At 38.5% G+C, this 20,441-nt stretch overlaps 1 protein-coding gene across 1 annotated transcript in view; it reads right to left on the bottom strand.

Moving 5' to 3' along the window:
* ITPR2 (inositol 1,4,5-trisphosphate receptor type 2) overlaps positions 1 to 20,441 on the bottom strand; it is a 520,896-nt gene that overhangs the window by 368,570 nt on the left and 131,885 nt on the right. Inside the window, exons 10-13 of the mRNA XM_047787348.1 lie at positions 19,683 to 19,727; positions 11,287 to 11,438; positions 8,516 to 8,615; positions 7,964 to 8,124 (exon numbers count right to left, since the gene is read on the bottom strand). Of these exons, the coding sequence (XP_047643304.1) occupies positions 7,964 to 8,124; positions 8,516 to 8,615; positions 11,287 to 11,438; positions 19,683 to 19,727 (458 nt within the window). The remainder of the gene's footprint in view (positions 1 to 7,963; positions 8,125 to 8,515; positions 8,616 to 11,286; positions 11,439 to 19,682; positions 19,728 to 20,441) is intronic.

Below are 20,441 nucleotides of genomic sequence, written 5' to 3'. Positions count from 1 at the left end.
AGAAAGAATTTTATATCAAATTCTAAACCCGAGAAAATAATATAACCACATTCAACAAGGCCAATAAGCTCTCCTATACAGATAGGCAGCTGCAAATGAGTTTCCACGGGAGGTGGCTCTTCTAAAATTACTAACCGAAGATCAATCATTTTAACATGGTACTTCTCAGGCAAGACATTCTAGGTTGTCTTTCACTCTAAAATATCGGGGGAAATGGAGTTCCTTCTGTGGTGCAAAGGGGTAGGTGGCATCTCTGCAGCGTCAGGACACAGGTTCTATCCCTGGACTGGTACAGTGGGTTAAAGGATCCAGTGTGCTACAGTAATGGTGTAGGTCGCAAATGCATCTCCAATCTGATCCCTGGTCCAAGAACTCCATAGGCCACAGGCAGCCAAAAATGAAAAAATAAAATAAAATGGTGGTGAAATAAAAAGGCATGATCCCTATTTAATAAAACAGCAGTGAAATAAAAAGTCCTAGTCCACCATCTTCCTGAGAATCATCTCAAGAGATTAAGAACCTCTCTGGTAGTAACTGAAGAAGCATTAACAATCGGCAATGGTGGAGAACTCATAATCTTACTCTTTATTTAAAAGTCCTTTTCCTCAAGGAAAAGTTTAATACTTAGCAAGGGAGACTTTTTAGTGAAGCTGAGGAAGTTTCCATGCATAGGAGACAAAGAAACAGATTCCACAAAGGAAGAGTTAATAGATAAATTACAGGCAAAGAAAGTGCTATCTGCACCTGGGATTCCACTGCCTGTCATAATTTCGCTCTGATATTTCATTATCTCTAGTCCAGAAGAGAGAGGTAGTTTCAGCTTGTGGCCTTTCTTTATCTCCCCCAACAGAGTTGGAGGTAGATTACATACATGATAGCAGTTCTCAAATGCAGGCCTGTTAGGGGGGGAAACAGGTAAGAACAGAGGAAGCTGAGAAATAACTATTCCATTTGTTTACATATTTGTGACGTTTTTCTGTGGATGGGGTGGGAAGGAAGCAAGTTGGATTTTTGTTCCTTTGTATGGTAAGAGATGTATCTAAAAGTTCAGAAAACATACCTATGTTTCATTATGGAACAATTCCCCTGTGAACCCCATAAAGCCACCAAGCAGAGCTTGGTGAAATGGAACACTGAAAAAGCCTTCTCAGAGTTCCCGTTGTGGTTCAGCGGTAATAAACCCAACTAGTACCCGTGAGGACACAGGTTTGATCCCTGGCCTCGATCACTGGGTTAAGGATCCAGTGTTGCTGTGACCTGCAGCTCTAATTCGACCCCTAGCCTGGGAACCTCCATATGTCACAGGTGTGGCCCTAAAAAGAAAAAGAAGAAAGAAAAAACCTCTCAAAGCCCTGCCCTCCTAGAACACCATCCTGATTTTTGTGATAATTCTTTCCTTATATTTCTTTATAGTTTTGCCAACTTCTTTTTTTTTTTTTTTTCCGGCAGCAGCAGCAGCATGTGGGAAGTCCCCAGGCCAGGGATGGAAGCCATACCAGAGCAGTGGCCCAAGCTGCCACAGTGACAACATCGGATCCTTAACCCCTGTGCCACAAGAGAACTCCCTGCCAATTTCTTAAACCCCAAGAAAAGATTTTAGTTTTGCTTGATTCAGAACTTTACAAATACTACAATAAATACATTTGTGTCTAGTTCTCACTTAATGTAAAGTTTATTAGATTTATCCATGTAGTTATACAAGGATTTATATCATGTATTTTCTTTTTTTTTAACCATAATTCATTTTATTTTAAAACAAGCTGTTTAAAAGACTACATCACTATGGCTTAAGGACTTATTATTATTCAGTGTGACCAAGAAAACATTTCTTCTACAAGGAAAAACATAACGTAGGGAGAATAACAAGGCATCTCCTTGACTCTCCACTTGACAGAGTGAACTGCATAAAGAACAGTGAAATTATAAACAGATTTCTTATCTGAGTAGCTTAAACAAAAGGAAAATCCTTAATATATTGCAGAGAAATTTATACTCATGTACTATTTGCACATTAAAATTTTAAACAAAATATCTTATTTCTCTCTCTGTCTACATATGATACTCTATAGGCTCTAAATATAAATTTGCAAGCCCTAAATTTTTTAAAGAATAGCTTTATGTCGTCTATTCAGCAAGCATTGCTGGGAAACCTGGACAGCTGCATGCAAAGCAATGAAATTAGAACATACCCTCACACCATGCACAAAAATAAACTCAAAATGGCTGAAAGACTTAAATATAAGACAAGACACCATCAAACTCCCAGAAGAGAACATAGGCAAAATATTCTCTGACATCAACATCATGAATATTTTCTCAGGTCAGTCTCCCAAAGCAACAGAAACAAGAGCAAAAATAAACCAATGTGACCTAATCAAACTGAAAAGCTTTTGCACAGCAAAGGAAACCCTAAAGAAAACAAAAAGATAACTTACAGAATGGGAGAAAATAGTTTCAAACAATGCAATGTACAAGGACTTAATCTCTGGAATATATAAGCAACTTATACAACTCAACAGCAAAAAAGCCAATCAACCAATGGAAAAGTGGGCAAAAGACCTGAATAGACTGTTCTCCAAGGAAGATATACAGATGACCAACAGGCACATGAAAAAATGCTCAATATTGTGATTATAAGAGAAATGCAAATCAAAACTACCACGAGATACCACCTCACACCAGTCAGATGGCCATTATTAATAAGCCCACAAATAATAAGTGCTGGAGGGGGTGTGGAGAAAAGGGAACCCTCCCGAACTCTTGGTGGGAATGTAAACTGGTACAGACACTATGGAGAACAGTTTGGAGAGACCTCAGAAACCTATACATAGAACTTCCATATGACCCCGCAATCCCACTCTTGGGCATATATCCAGATAAAACTCTACTTAAAAGAGACACATGCACCACATGTTCATTGCAGCACTCTTCACAATAGCCAGGACATGGAAACAACCCAAATGTCCATCAACAGATGATTGGATTAGCAAGATGTGGTATATATACACAATGGAATACTACTCAGCCATAAAAAAGAATGACATAATGCCATTTGCAGCAACATGGATGGAACTAGAGACTCTCATACTGAGTGAAATGAGTCAGAAAGACAAAGACAAATACCATATGATATCACTTACAACTGGAATCTAATATTCAGCACAAATGAACATCTCCACAGAAAAGAAAATCATGGACTTGGAAAATAGACTTGTGGCTGCCTGATGGGAGAGGGAGGGAGTGGGAGGGATTGGGAGTTTGGGGTTATCAGATACAACTTGGAATAGATTTACAAGGAGATCCTGCTGAGTAGCATTGAGAACTATGTCTAGATAGTCATATTGCAACAGAACAAAGGGTGGGAAAAAAATGTATACATGTAGGAGTAACTTGATCCCCATGCTGTACAGTGGGGAAAAAAAAAATAGCTTTATGTCAAAAATAGGTCATGTATTTTCATTGTATTCCACTGTATGACTACCAAAACTGCATTCACCTATTCAACTAGTGATGGACATTTAATGGTTTTCAGCTTAGGGTTGTTTAGACTAATGCTGAACATTCTCAAACATGTATGTACCCTGCAAAATAGAAACACACTCAAGGATTTTGAAACCAATCTTATGGTTATCAATGCGGAAATGTTGCGGGGGGGGGGGAACCTAGGAGGTTGGGTTAACATATACACACTACTATATATAAATTAGATAAGTAACAAGGACCAATAGTACGGCACAGGGAACTCTACTCAGTATTCTGTAATAATCTATATGGGAAAGTAATCTGAAAAAGAATGTATATATGTATATGCATAACTGATTCACTTTTCTATGTACCTGAAACTAATACAACATTGCAAGTCAACTATACTCCAATAATTGTTTTTTTTTTTAATGTGTCCTGGTGCCTATATTCCAATAATTTTTTTTCTTTTTTTCTTTTTTTTTTTTTTTTTGCTTTTTAGGGCCAAATCCATGGTATATGGAAGTTCCCAGGCTAGGGGTCAAATCAGAGCTACAGCTGCCAGCCTATGCCACAGCCAACGCAATGTAGGATCCAAGCCATAGCTGTGACCTACACCACAGCTTACAGCAATGTCGGATCCTTAACCTACTTGAGCAAGGCCTGGGATTGAACCCGCTTCCTCACAGATCCTAGTTGGGTTCATTTCTGCTAAGCAACGACAGGATTACCTAAAAATTTTAAACGATTTTTATTTTTTCCATTCTGGTTGGCTTACAGTGTTCTGTCAATCTTCTACTGTACAGCAAAGTAACCTAGTCACGCATTCATATATACATTCTTTTTCTCACATTATCCTCCATCATGCTCCATCACAAGTGCCTAAATATAGCTCCCTATGCCATACACGAGAATCTCATTGCTTATTATTCCAAATGCAATGGTTTGCATCTATCAACCCCAGATTCCCAGTCCATCCCACTCCCTCCCCCTCCCCCTTGGCAACCACAAGTCTGTTCTGCAAGTCCATGAGTTTCTTTACTATGGAAAGGTTCATTTGTGCTGTATGTTAGATTCCAGATATAAGTGATATCATAGGATATTTGTCTTTCTCTTTCTGACTTACTTCACTTAGTATGAGAGTCTCCATTTCCAACCATATTGCTGCAAATGGCATTATTTTCATTATTTTTTATGGCTGAGTAGTATTCCATTGTGTATATATACCACTTGTTCTTAATTCATTCATCCTTCGATGGACATTTAGGTTGTTTCCACGTCTTGGCTATTGTGAATAGTGCTGCAATGAACATACGGGTACATGTGTCTTTTTTAACAAAAGCTTTGTTTGGATATATGCCCAAGAGTGGGATTGCTGGGTCATATGGTAGTTCTATATTTAGTTTTCTAAGGTACCTCCATACTGTTTTCCATAGTGGTTGTACCCAATTTGCATTCCCACCAACAGTGCAGGAGGGTTCCCTTTTCTCCACGCCCTCTTCAGTATTTGTTATTTGTGGCCTTATTAATGATGGCCATTTTTACTGGTGTGAGGTGGTACCTCTCAGTAGTTTTGATTTGCATTTCTCTAATAATCAGTGATGTTGAACATTTTTTCATGTGCCTGTTGGCCATGTGTAATCTTCTTTGGAGAAATATCTATTCAGGTCTTTTGCCCTTTTTCAGTTGGGTTGTTGGCTTTTTAGCTGTTGAGTTGGATAAGTTGTTTGTATATTTTATAGATTAAGCCCTTGTCAGTTGCATCATTTGAAACTATATTTGCCCATTCCATAGGTTGTCTTTTTGTTTTGGGTTTTTTTTTTTTTATGGTTTCCTTTGCTGTGCAAAAAGCTTATCAGTTTGATTAGGTCCCATTTGTTTGTTTTTGCTTTTACTTCTGTTGCCTCGGGAGACTGACCTAAGAAAACATTTGTAAGGTTGATGTCAAAGAATGTTTTGCCTATGTTCTCTTCTGGGAGTTTGATGGTGTCTTGTCTTACATTTAAGTCTTTAAGCCATTTTGAGTTTATTTCTGTGCATGGTATGAGGGTGTGTTCCAGTTTCATTGATTTACATGCAGCTGTCCAGTTTTCCCAGCAATACTTGCTGAAAAGACTGTATTTTTCCCACTTTATATGCTTGCCTTCTTTGTCGATGATTAATTGACTATAGGTGTCTGGGTTTATTTCTGGGTTCTCTATTCTGTTCCATTGGTCTGTATGTCTATTTTGGTACCAGTACCACACTGTCTTAATGACCATGGCTTTTTAATATTCCCTGAAGTCTGGGAGAGTTATGCCTCTTGCTTAGATTTTGTTCCTCAGGATTTCTCTGGCAATTCTGGGTCTTTTATAGTTCCATATAAATTTTTGGATTGTTCTAGTTCTGTGAAAAATGTCATGGGTAATTTGATAGGGATTTCACTGAATCTGTGGATTGCTTTGGGTAGTATGGCCATTTTTAGTTTTTCCAACCCAGGAGCATGGAATATCTTTCCATTTCTTTGAATCCACTTTAATTTCCTTGATTCATGTTTTATAGTTCTCCACTTATAAGTCTTTCATCTCCTTGGTCAGGTTTATCCCAGGAATATAATTTTTTGAGGTGTGATTTTAAGAGGTATTGTATTTTTGTATTCATTTTCTAATATTTCATTGTTAGTATATAGAAATGCAACCCTAGAGTTTGGGTTTTTTGTGGGTTTTTTTTTGTTTGTTTGTTTGTTTTAATGTGTCCTGGTGCACTTTTAAAGGACTTTCTTTTGGCCAGATGTCCAAGAACATTCAGCCTAGTAGTGAAATTGGTAAGTCACAGATATTTGCTTCTTTGTGTATGTGTGTTAAGAACCCTTATGAGGGAGTTCCTGTCATGGCTCAGAGGTAATGAATCAGACTAGGATCCATGAGGACATGGGTTCAATCCCTGGCCTCGCTCAGTGGGTTAAGGATCTTTGTTGCCATGAGCTGTGGTGTAGGTCATAGATGCATCTCGGATCTGGCATTTCTGTGACTGTGGTATAGGTCAGCAGCTGTAGCTCCAATTGGACCCCTAGCCTGGGAACTTCCACATGCCACAGGCCACACCTGTGGCCCAGGTGTGGCCCTTAAAAGATAAAAAAAAATTTTAATTTTTTAAAAAGAATACTTACGAAACCTACTCTCTGAACAAATTTTTATGTGCATAATACAATATCATTAACTATAGACACAATGTTTTATCACAGGTCTCTAGAACTTAATCATCTTATATAAATGAAACTTTATACCCTTTAAACAGGAACTTCTCATTTCCTCCTCCTCCAGTCCCTGGTAACCACTATTCTGCTCTCTGTTTCTAGGAATTAGAGTATTTTGCAACATTATTAATAAGAGTCAGATATGGAAATAACCTAAAAGCCCATGCATTGATGAATAAAGAAATTCTACAGAAATATAAAGTAGAATATTTTTCAATTTAAAAAAAAAAATAAGGAAATCCTGTCACATGTGACAACGTGGGTGATCCTGAAAGACGTTATACTAAGTGAAATAAGCCAATCACAAAAAGGGGAACACTACATGATTCCATTTATATGAGGAGTGATTGCTTCTTTAACTTTGCTATTTACTGTCAAACTATGTTTCAAAGTGCTTATACCAATTAACACCTCACCAGCTGTGTATGACAGTTCCAATGTATGAATGCCTGGGAAATTGGTAAATAGCTTTTTCTTGTTCAAATTTTAAAGGTGTGTAGCAGATCATGAAGTGGAGAAATACAGGGAATGCTTGTGCTCTGGTGTGTTGGAAATCTATGGACTTTAAAACCACACATGATTAAATCCCCCACTTACTTTATGACCTCACCTAGTTTGTTTAACCTTTCAATTTTCCTTTATGTAAGATGGGAATAATGTCCATCTCAGCACAGTTTGAAGAACAAGAGAAATATGTTCACGGTGCCTGACATAGTACCAACGTACAGTAGGGATGAAATGATTGAGAGCCATCAGTATCATTCTCTTTGTCACTTATTTCCAACACTAGAGATGGAGAATCAAAGATCTAGTTTCTCTGAGGGAGATACAAGGGCAGAGAGCTACCTTTTGCAGATTGCTTTCTGGTCTTACATAATGTGTTTGTTCTGGGGTACTTGAGCATAGAAATGTATCTTGAATAAATGAGAAGAGAAAAACAGAAATCTTCTTTTAGGACCTTTAGAACTCCAAAATCCAAATATTAATTCAAGGGCAGAAAATGTCTTATGAAACATTTCAAGGGAAAGATCAGAAAGTAACTACAAACAACCATGTTCAAGACAAGATAAAATGGAAAATGTAACTATTCCACCAGATTTTGACATCACCATTTTCTTCATTCTTGTTATCTGCTTGTTCCAGAGCAGGTGTGCTGCTATGGCGACCAGTCTACATGTTCCCTTAGAGTCATTCATTCACCTGAGGATGCAAGAGTTGACAACTGACTCTCAATGATGTAAGAAGTCATTTTAGAAAGTTACTAACCTCCTTTCATTCTGAGTTATTGTGCCATTTTCCAGCTTTTTAACAGCAGTTGCTAGCACTTTATTTGCATCATTGGCGAAGTCTAAGTCTCGGACCTCAGACAGCGGGACAGACACAATGGCAAATGCCTCTTTATCTTCTTTTGTTTGGCAAGTTCCAATCTGCAATGTGTTTTCCATCAAGATTAGCTGGTTTTCTAAATAATTATGCAATATTCTCAACACATCATAGTACAGTTAAAGAAATACAAAACAGGAATAGATAATCCAAACACAGTAATTCCTACATGCATCATCTACTATGAAAAGCTTTAGGAATGCAGATTTCCAGGCCTATATCCTGCCTTGCTCTCAAAGCCCAACTAGAAACATATCCCTTTCACACTTGCTCTTTTTGCTACAGTATCAACAAAATACAGAAAATGCCCTCCTGGAATTGTCTTCCCTTTCTAAGTGCTATTCTTATTCTTTTGGTACCTCTGCTGCATCTTCCTGAATCATAGCCCTGCTGCAGCCAAGCCAAGTGAAGTATACCATACTCAGCAACATTTACCTTCAGCATAACAGGCCTCTCTTCATCTGTGTCTATGGGGATGCTAGTACTGGTTACCCATGTGTTGGTACATAAATGTCTTAACCGAACATATGAGTTCCTGAAAGCAAAATAATATGAAAAAACAGATTGTAAAAAATCAGTGCACTTACATATTAACATACTTAAGTTTCATACATGTAATGAATATAAATACATTTTTAGACTAGTAACTGACTCAAGTATAGATCACTCTGGTTTAAGGGGAAAAAAAATATGAACTACAGACTATTTCAAAGTATGCAGACCAGAGGTTCTCCAAACGTGGTCCCTGGACCAGCAGCATCAGCATCACCTGAGAACTTGTCAGAAATGAAAATTCTCTGGCTTGATCTCAGTCCACTGAATCAGAAACTCTGAGGGTGAGGCTCAACAGTGAGCATTCCACCATCCTTCCCAGGCAATTCTGATGCATACTAACATAAGAGGCACTGACTGTGTAACTATGTCAGTTAAAACTGCTGTCTGAGCCTAGTCCCTTTTGCTATATGCATGTAAAAGTACATACTACCATCGATCTCATTATTCACGGATGCCATACTTGTGAATTTGCCTATTTACAAAAATTTATCTGTAATCCTAGAATCAACTTAGGGTGCTTTGGCAGTCACTCCCCGACATGCACAGAGGGGCAAAAAAAAATCTGATTCCCTGCCACTCACATTCCCAGTGAGGCTGAACAAGGCAATGCCCTTCCTTCTCCCTTCTGTTCTCATACTGTAAACAAGAATCCTTTATGTGGTCTATTTAGGCCCATATTTTAATCATTGCATTTTGGTACCTCTGCTGCATCTTCCTGAATCATAGCCCATTGTTTAAAACAGTGCTAAGCACAGTGTGGAAGTGCTGTCCTGTATTCCTGAGAGCAAGGCTGTGATGTGCATTACAGAGAAAATGTTCATGCTAGTTAAGCTTCACTCAGGCTGATGGCCTGAGTTCAATGTTAATGAATCAACCATCTACATGAAATAAGGTGTCTTTAAACAAAAGCACATAAAATAAGGTTGTATATTGACTGATTGACAAAAACATTGTACCCACTAGGCCAGGGGCTTGCATGGTTCTATACACTTTACAGTGTAATCTTTCTATCATTTTCTTAAGCCAATTATCTTGGTTAGAGTTCAGGAGGGGCTCTATTTTTGCTGGGTTAAAATCTAAACTGAATAGTCATAGTAAGGATTTCTTAAGATGCTATAATAACTCAGAAGCGGAGGTTAGAGACCTGCATCAGACCTGAGGCAATCTCTTTATAGGCATCTATCAGTAGAATAGAGTGAGAGATGGCTCATATAAGGCCGAGACTCAGCTAGCTACATTTCTCATGGATGAAAATAGGCATAAAATAGCCCAGGAAGCACAAGGAGCACTGTTTCTCCAATTTTCCCTGAAAGTAACCTACACAATCATGTCTGCATTTTGAGCAAGTACCTTTGGCCTGACCACCGCCATCTGCCCAAGGCCAAGGATAATAATGCTGGGTCAAGGACAATTTAGAACCACCCCCACTAAACCTAATAATATGGGCAAAATTCCTCTCTGAATCTAGAGATTGCACCATAGTGCTATTGTTGGAAAGTAGACAGCTGGTAGGCAAAAAGAAAAAAACCATTAAAATAATCAATTCCAAGAAAAAGAATGTAAAATACTCTTTAACATCAAGTTCTGGGAGTTCCCATTGTGGCTCAGTGGTAATGAACCCAACTAGTATCCATGAGGATACAAATTCCATCCATGGCTGTACTCAGTGGGTTAAGGATCTGGTGTTTCCATGAGCTGTGGAGTAGGTCACAGATGTGGCTCGGATCCTGCATTGCCGTGGCTGTGGGGTAGGCTGGCAGCTACAGATCTGATTCAACCCCTAGTCTGGGAACTTTCATATGCCATGGGTATGAAAGAAAAAAAAAGAAAAAAAATTAAAAATAAAGTTCTGGCTCTACCTCATTAACAATCTCTCCCCCACCCCATCCCTCAGTTCCAACTAGTCTCTTGGCTGGTCCTTCAGCACACCTAGTAAATTTCAAGATTTTTCCATTTCATATTCCTGCTTCCTCAAGCATATTCCTATACTTCTCCCACATGGAGAGGACATGATCCTTCAAATTATTCAGATCTTTCCTCAAATGTCCTCAATCAGAGAGGTCTCATACCTAATAACAAAACTCTCCATACTCTTCAATTTTTCTTCAAAGCATTTTTATTACCTGACCTTATATTTCATGTTTATTTGTTTACTGCCTCTCTCTCATTTGAATTTAAGTACATAACCAGTTTGCTCACAGCTGTCTTCCCAATCCAAGGGCAATGTCTGGAATATGATCGATGTTCAATAAAGATTTGTTGACTGAATGACTAAACAAATGAACAAATGGATGAATGAGTGAATCAATGAAATCTGGAATTTGACATAATGAAAATAAGTGCCATAAGTCTTCCTGGAAATGCTTCAAGGTTATTTTTCACTTAGTAACCACAGGCCACACAAGTAATAAGAATAAATGTTTCTTCTTATGAAATTTTCAGGATTTCTTTTGTCCTACACATTCTAATTATTTTAAAGAATAAAACCATGTTAGTCGACTCACAAAATAGGCATGATTTTGTTACACTGTTGTTCTTCACTTGAACACTTCACTTGCTATCACCAAAAGTACATTAAGGTTATGATTTTAACTCCTTACCCACCAGAAAATTACTCAAAGGAACATTAGTGTTTAACCATATATTTTTACCTTGGAACCAGGCAGTCTGCCCTCTGAAGAGTTGTGGCATCCAGTTCAAAAAGGGACGCGATGTCGTTTCCATGTGGGACTGAGACCAATGTGTACATGATCTTCTCCCCTGCCTGGCGTTTCTTCTTTGAAGTTGGAAGATCTCCGTCTCTCTGTTGAGGAGGTACAAGGTTTTTACTTGCAAGGTTTTCTTAATTGGGAGATACGTTTTACATCTGCATTTATTTCTTCACTGGATTGTAGTAATGTCTACTTCACATTCTCCAGAAAGAGCAGGTCAGCCTGAGAGCTTTAGAGGTAATTATTATCAACAGTGATAAATCACATGCTCCTGGAGGGGGTGGCTTGATCTAGGCAAATTACCAAAGCACTGAAAGTCCCAATAGTTACAGTCCTTCCCTGGTATCAAACCTATCTTCACAGCAGTAATTTTGACCATGTCACATTTAAAACAAACACAGAGAAGAAATAGTGCATTGAATCACCTAGAGTCCATCACTTAAAGGGTAAGCATGGACGTTTCTCAGAGTACCTGCCTAACTCCCAAATCATCACTAAGACATTAACCTGGAGCAAAGGGGAATCAACAGCAATTTCCCATTCAGTTCATCAGCTTGTTCCATTACTTCCCAGAACATACTATTATGGCATAAATAGTGAAATCAAATGTGATCCTAACAAATAGAAGCCTTCATGATGATGTGAAACCCAGTCAATATTTCCAGGACGTCCACCCCAACCATTTCAAGCAGGAAACAACACAAGACTGATGATTATGTATTTTCACTTGAACTTCCCCAAGATCCAATGTCCCATAGAAGAATCTGATGTACAAGAAAACTTAAACATGATGCAGCAAATGTAAAAGAAGCTTGGTAATAAAGCACACACACAAATGATTACTGATACATATTTATTAAATCAAAATAAATTTGGAAATGAGAGAGAAAGATTGTCATTGTACAGTCACAGGAAGTTGAAAGAAAATAGAAGAGGGAAGGGATATTCAGAGGCAAAAGGAAATAGTCCAAATCTAAGGGCAAGCATTTCTTTAATGGCTGCTACAACAATGAAATACTACACCTGATCATGCCAAAATGGTCACTAGAAGCTCCATCCCAAGATTGTTTGTTTGGGACATGCCTGTGGCATACAGAAGTTCCCTGGCCAGGGATCGAACCTGCACCACAGTAGTGACCCAAACCACATCAGTGATAATTCTAGATCCTCAGCCTCTGGGCTACCAGGTAACTCCTCCATCCCAAGGTTGTTAACATCATTTTTCTTGAATCAGAAAAATCCCTGCAGCTTCATTCCAGAGTCCTCTATAATGGGTGCATAATTGATAGCACCACTGAACTGTGTACGGACAGAGGCACTGCCAGCATTCCTAAGCAGGTGCAGAATCATTATCTGCTTAATTTCACATAGCACAGCAGTGCCCAGTAGCTCCTACCATCTTTGATTTGCACATCTTCTGCAGAGACCTAAGTTCACAGCATCTGTGAGGACACAGGTTTGATCTCTGGCTTCTCTCAGTGGGTTAAGGATCTAGCGTTGCCGTGAGCTGTGGTGTAGGTTGCAGACGTGGCTCGGATCCCGAGTTGCTGTGACTCTGGCATAGGCCGGCGGCTACAGCTCTGATTCGACCCCTAGCCTGGAAACCTCCATATGCCGCAGGAGCAGCCCAAGAAATGGCAAAAAGGCAAAAAAAAAAAAGAAGGTCTCAAGAAGATGTACGTCATCCTCATTGACAGGGCCTAATGGACTACAGTGTGCAACTGGGAACTCCCTTTTCAATGGCAAAAATGGTGGTGACATCTGATATTACAGATACTAATCACTATGAGGAAGAAGAAGGCAGAGAAAGAGGAAGGGGGAGAGTTAAGAAAAGGAAGTGATAATTCTGAAAGAAAGAACAGGAAAAAGGAAGTTTGTTTTTAATTCTATCATAACAAGAAAACTTGGGGAGAAACAGACCAGAAGAGTTACAGTCACAGAAAAATATTATAAAAGACCTCCTTTACGGATTTGACAATTCTACCGAAGCGAAAAGAGAGAACAACCGACATAATGAGTGCTCTTAATACATGTGAGGGAAGACTGCCTTAGAATGGAAGAATACAGAAATAATGGACAAGATTAGTCAGTTGGAAAAAAAAACTCAGAGGATTTTTGTGCAATGTAGGCACAGGGATTTGAGCACCAGTGGTTTAAATGGAATATTAGAAAGGTACGATTAAAACATCATTTGAAAAAAATATATGATTTGAACTAAGAAAAAAAAAATCTAGTCAATTATTTTGAACCATATTTGAAGTAAGGCTTTATTAACAGAAGATGAGTATGTAACCTAAACAGAGAGTCAATGAACAAGAAAAGGACAGTTTCTCTCATCAAGGCTAACGTAAATGCAATGAACTAGTATTCTAGTCTGGCTGGAGGACTGCCATGTCTCTGAAAGGAATGTGTGGCATCTACTTTCCTGAGCTTCTCCACACCAATCTTTTAATCAGACTTTTGCTTTTGATACAGATTTTCCTTCAGGGAAAATACACTAACTGACCCAAGGACATAGATAAATTAGCAAGTGAAAGTTGGCATTGTGGTTTATATATCAGTCGTTTGTGAGTTCATTTAGTGGAGTCAATCCTCCTGTATGCACTCTCCTTTTGAAAAGCGAATAAAATGAATTTTCCAGACCTTCTCTTCCAAAGAACAGATTCAGTTTCCTAGAGATCGCCCTCCTACCCCATCTCCCTTGGTAAAATTTCCCTGTGGGATCCCAACAAGAGTCTTTTCATTTGTTTGAGGAATCTATTTTGACACTCTTACAGTGAACGATAAAAATCTTTTCCATTGAAAAACCTCATTTATTAGGGCTAACTAAAAGAGGTCACATCTAAATTACTCATAGGTCTGTACTTTAATTTTAATTACATAGGATAAGTAGAATGTACTCTTGCACCCCCAAATAATTTGCTTATGTCCTTGGGGAAAAAAGCTTTAATGAATAGGTAAGTTCCATTTATAATCGGCATAACAATTGTTTATGTATGAACAAGAGCTTTTAACATGTTTGAGAACTTTTTTTAAAACAGTGCTGTAGTCTTAAGCATCCTAATATGAATCTCTTGTACTCTGTCAATTTGCTTCACAAACTCTCATAAGCAGTTTGACAGTAAACTTCAAGCCAGTCCCTTGGAATTTTATAAATAATGAAATATGAATAATGAGTTACAACAACACAATTTTTAAATGGCTCATCAAGCTTCAATATACAAGAAAAGCAATGTTATACTTCTCTAATATGAAGGCAGTTCTGTTCAAAATTGGGTGCTTATGGCTTTTGTTTATAAACCCACATCTCAGGCACAAAAACACTAGTTCTCTGCAAAGAATTACAGGAACACAACACTGCTCCCTCCCAACTCCTGCATCAGGAAAATTAAGGTGCAACAGAGCATAAACAGGTGTTAAATTTAACATCAGCTCACTCTCCAAAACACTCTCAATTTAGGGAATCCGGGACCTCAGAATGTTAACCTAGGCTTCTGGGTTCTTATAAAACTAGCATTTTCACTTGGAAGGAAAGGCACCCAGGCTCTCAGGTGATAAAAGCTGAAAATCGTCCACGAGAACCAGCGAGGATGCTAATGGCTGGCTGGCTTCTCCAGCTCCCAGACCTGCCCCTGATGCACAACAGGGAGCCTCCTGTAACACCTTCTCTGTTGACTCATTTGTGAGCCATCGAATTTTCAGCAGAGACATCACGTTGCAGTTCTGCTGTGAGGAGCCAGAGACATTCGGTAAGAAACGACTTGTGTGTTGTCAGGGCTGATTCAGACCTGAGTGCGGCTGCGGCAGCATAATGATGTGCAGGCATCTGTGTTTCCATCCAGACCCGCTGGGACTCTCACTGCAGACTTTATGTAACAGACACAACCCTGCCATTTAAAGCTGCAAACACTTCTCTCGCCAGGTATTCTCAAACTAATTCCAAATATGACTATTTTTTTCCCTTTCTTTGCCTTATCATCTTACCACTGATGATAGTAAAATTCAAAGAAACGGCGGGGGGGCTCTTTTTTCAGAATATGGTACCTCCCTCAAAAGAAAAATTCTGTAAAATAGAATTTTCAAGTCTATTTCAGCAAAGTTTCATGGTTCCTAGAACATTTCTGTTTAATGTACATTTTTGTACAAAGACGAATGGTTCTCAGAGGGAAGGCATTTGGCCCCCAGGAGGCATTGGGCAATTTCAAGAAACACTTTATGTTGCTTCAATGCAGGGGCATCTAGTGAGTCGAGTCCAGAGATGCTATTAAATACCCTACAATGCAAATGACAGCCCCACCACAAAGAATGGCCTGGCCTGATGTATCAATATATCAGTATTGCTGAGATGGAGAATTCCCAGCATAGACAAAAGATGTTCCCTCAAAAAATCAGATCACATTCCACATAAATAAGGTAATGTTAAAATGAGTGGTGTTACAAAAAAAAAAAAATCCCCTTCAAAGAGCCATTTGAAAAGATGCAGGCTTTCAAGGAGGGAAAAAACTACTGACTGTCAGGTTCCCAGCTGGGCTTGACACAGTTCCAATATTTACAGGGTCCCTGTGGATGCTGTACATTTGTAAGATTGGAAATAATAGGCTTCTTTGAGGAATAAATACAGCAATTTGGGTCTTAATGGGAGCTCTGACACAATCCGCCTCATTTCAGCAGCCCCATCCATTAACCTCTGAAACTTCAAAAATGGGAGGTAACATTTGATAAAGGTTTCCAAATTACAGGAAAAATATTATTTGGATATTAACTAGGCAACACAGGGAAAATGAGGAAAGAAAAGAACTAGCATGGTCACAGTGAACTCCGTGTTACTGGAACCCAGATCTGAGGTGAGATAGCATTGTTTGGGGGAACTGATTTCATTTTTCACAGACTACCTTCTAGATGCTCCTTTGTTTTCTTTTTGAGACAGAAACATGATTACTGCGAGGAAGTAAATGGTCTATAAAATGAGAAGCCGTATTGTTAGCTTTATTGTTCCATATTTTCAGTTTTATTTACTTTCAAGCTAGGGGTTTTAGCGAGAAAAAAAAAGAAATCAAATGTCTCCAGTTGGATGTGTCTCTGAGATGACATATGAGATCCAGTCATAAAATTCTACAGTAAAAGCAAACCCACCTGTGTTGCAGGCGATTCAAGTATTGCCAGTGACAACTGCTTAAACAGATGAGTACTCTTGCTCACCTTTAGAGGTGGATAAAGAAATTGCATTTCAGAAGGAAAAGGAAAAAGAAAAAATCTACCAACTAAAAGCTTGATTAACACAAAGAGTGAATTTCACCATGGATCGATGACTTATTTAAATGCTCTGTGCTGCTCCATAAACTTCACATGCTGTATTCTTCCACTCAGCTCTGCCCATCAGTAGCAATTCCAAATGGTATGTGGTCAAAAGGAAATGAGCACAGAGATTTAATCCAATTGCACAGTTTGAAGCTTTGATAGGATGCCCTTTTAATAGAAATGACTTACATGTTTAGCCTATAACATCTTTTATTCAGAGTTTTCTATTTGATCGCATTTTATCCTCCTGCCATGCCGATGAGGGATGTAGGGCAAACATCCTCATCCTAAGAGGTGAAGAAACTCGGTCTCAGGAAAGCCATCTGACTTGTCTGAGGCCACACAAGTTCACGGTGGTGCTGAAACAGAGCTCTCCCGTCTCTCTACCATGCTCAAGAGGCCACGCAGAATATCACAAAAATAAACCTTGACAAACAGAAAAGCAGTCCCTGATATCTAACAGCTGGCCTGGTTTATCAGTCAGGCCTTGGTGTTGCCAGGAGCTGACACTCAGGTTGAGCCATGGTGTTCTGTTGAATACGGACAATTTCACAAAACAGCAACAGCAGACAAGGCCACTATGTGATCGGAATGGATCAAGACAAAACACCACCACTCCAAAACCATGTCTGAATACCAAGAGAACATGAAAACTGTCCAAGACTCAAAAAAGACTGTCCCTCTTATATCCAGCAAATGTAAGCAACTGCTGCTTCTTTAGCAATTGCAGGCTGCCCTACCCGCAGATGAAATGTATTAAGATACTTGCTCTTCCTGACTGCATTCCTATCCACAACAAGCGCCGCCCCCCCTTAAAATCTACCCAAAAATCAATTGCACAAGCCAAAATCCCGTAATAGGTTCTAACACCTTCTTACAGAGAGGCCCCACGGTTCCCCAGCATGTGTGTGTGCAGTAAGTAATAAACCCAAGTGCACATATGTTCCTGGAGGGTCTCTGGCTGGAAACCATTGAGGCCACTGGCAAGCTTATAGGAAGAATCAAAGAAGCCATAATTTACACTTGGTTTTTTTAAACATGGCTACCGATTGCATTTTCCTAAATCATAGGAAGATAAGAATCCAACACTTCTGGGCCAGATATTTGAAAACCAAGGGGAGGAAGTTTCAGTTGTGGCTCAGCATGTTAAGACCCCAACTATTATCCATGAAGATTTAGGTTCAATCCCTGGCCTCACTCAGTGGGTTAAGGATCCAGCATTGCAGTGAGCTATGGTGTAGGTCGCAGACATGGCTCAGATCTGGCATTGCTGTGGCTTGTGGCAGCTGCAGCTGCAATTCAGCCCCTAGCCTGAGAACTTCCATATGCCTCAGATGCAGCCCTGAAAAAAAAAATAGAGGCAAACTACTGCATTTGGAATGGATAAGCAATGCAATCATGCTGTATGGCACTGGGAACTATATCTAGTCACTTGTGATAGGATAATGTGAGAAAAAGAATGTGTATATATATGTGTGTGTGTGTGAATGGGTCATTTTGCTGTACAGTAGAAAACTTTCAGAAAACTATAAACCAACTATAATAGAAAAAAATCATTATATGAAAATAAAAAGAATCAAATATTAAAAAAGTAAATAAACTAAGGTTCACATAGGGGGATACAATTGAACCATAAATAAAAAATCCTTGATCTAACAAAACTATTCTATATTTAAAGACATTTTGATACAAATTAAAAGTTTTCACTGAGTCAATGACCTGGCACCTCAGCTTATTTCTATTGTAAACAAGATAATCATATGGAGAGAGGAGACAAATAGGATTGACTCAGGTCCAGAAATTCTAATTTAATTCATCCCTCCTGAAAAATATCCTCATAAAATATAAATCTGCATACCAATGTAAAAATAGCAGTCATTTTAATTGAACATTCCAACCATTTCTATCAATGAGCAGAATTTTGGGTGATGCAGCAATAATACGTACCCATTCCAAAAGGGATTGCTAAATTCCTAACAAAAATGTCTTAAAGACTGTGTCTATTTTATATCAAGATATCTGGCTAAGTTGCTCTTAACAAAATCCAGCCCTGCCAAAAGTCACACATAGAAAAAGCAGTCATCGGAACTATGAAGCAGTAGACACCATAAGGGTAGTGGACAGTAGCTGTAGAAGTAATCAAAAATGTAACAACAATAATAAAAATGATAATGATAATAGAAAACACCAAAAAAAAAAAGAAGAAGAAGAAATCTAGCCCATCATCCAGGCTTTATTTGGATCACATCAAATTATTCTGAATTTCTGAATTTTTTAATATGTTTCTAGTGTACAGCATTATAATTCAACATCGACGTACACTACAAAGTGAACATCACAAGTCTAGTTGCCACCTATCACCATACAGTTAACCCACTTCACCCACCCCCAACCCCATCCCCTCTGGTAAATCCTTCTCCTCTGAATTTTTTATTGAATTAAGTCATATTGTCATCATCAAGTCATCTCCTTTACAAATGATGATGAGATGATCAACATAAATAATAATAATGAAATTATTATTTTTAATGAATTAATTTACTTTTAATGAAAACTGGCTTAAAATAAGAGATTTTCTTTGTAGTAGCACACTTTGCAATATCAGAAATATCAGTTATCTAGTTGCTTAATGCTTCAATTTCTCCCCATAAATATAACCCGAATTATTTTGAATGAAGAAGGATTGTTCTGTTGTTCTGTTTTAATATTAGGCCACAGTTCCATTCCTCCTTCCTAATGTCTATTCACTTCTGAAAACTACACCTAGACCCAGCATACCTCCGAGATCCAGGCGCCTTCAGCGCTCCATCATAATGGCCTTCATGTTGCTGGAAATCTCATAAAACACCCACCACTGGTCATTTTCTTATAATCTAAGCCATATCCTCTTTTACTTTTGATCTTTGGTCCACAGCCTCTACTCAGAGAATCCTTCTCAGAGTCCCTAGTCTTCAAATTTCCTACTAACTATTCAGTTTGTTCATATAATATATGAATAATGCATTTGTATTTGATGGGGAAAAAACAATTCTACTCACCACATTTTTTCCTTCATTTTGAGCATCTCGATAATCAGGGTTAAGCTAAAAAAACAAAAAACAAAATGAGTTTTAAATTGTTATTAAAAGTGCATTAACAAGACCAGTGATCTTCAATTCCAGTTCATTATTGCACACTTAACTAAGTTTAATATAAAAAGAGGCTAAGAAAGAAACTATTAGTGAATACCTTCTGGCGGGAGACAAGAGCTAAAATTCCAAGTTTATGGCCTTTGTTTACATCAAACAGTTGAGAGCTTTGAACAAGTGAGAGCTGACAATCTCACCTCCTCTGAGGAAGCATTCAAGACAGTTCATTTTGCCCACCACAAAGTCTGCCAGTGACTAATAATGCAGCAACCAATTTTTTTTTTAAATAGAAAATTTTTAACAATGATTCAAGATCATGTTCCACCTGCTATACACACAAGAAAAGAAAGTCAAGCAAAAGAGGACCGTATATCCGATGTATATCAGATATGCTGGTTGGTTCATGAGGACTATTGAAAGTAACAAACAAGAGCACGTGTCTCTGGGTTAGACTGAGGAGTTTAGAGATCATTCTGATGAGAAGGATGAGTTCTAAATATGCTGTGTTGGCCTACCCACTTCCAGCTGGTTAGAATCCACAACTCCTGGCCTCCACCTGACTACACAGTTTCAAAAAGACGTCCTTGTTGATAATTTGTAAAACAACAGGTTTACAAGGTGTCTTCTCAAAATAACAAGTTGTCCAATTGAATTTAATCCTATTAATGT

Source organism: Phacochoerus africanus, chromosome 7 (assembly GCF_016906955.1).
Source record: "Phacochoerus africanus isolate WHEZ1 chromosome 7, ROS_Pafr_v1, whole genome shotgun sequence".
Taxonomy (NCBI): domain Eukaryota; kingdom Metazoa; phylum Chordata; class Mammalia; order Artiodactyla; family Suidae; genus Phacochoerus; species Phacochoerus africanus.
The sequence above is the reverse complement of the archived record's forward strand: the minus strand, read 5'-3'. Positions and strand labels throughout refer to the sequence as shown.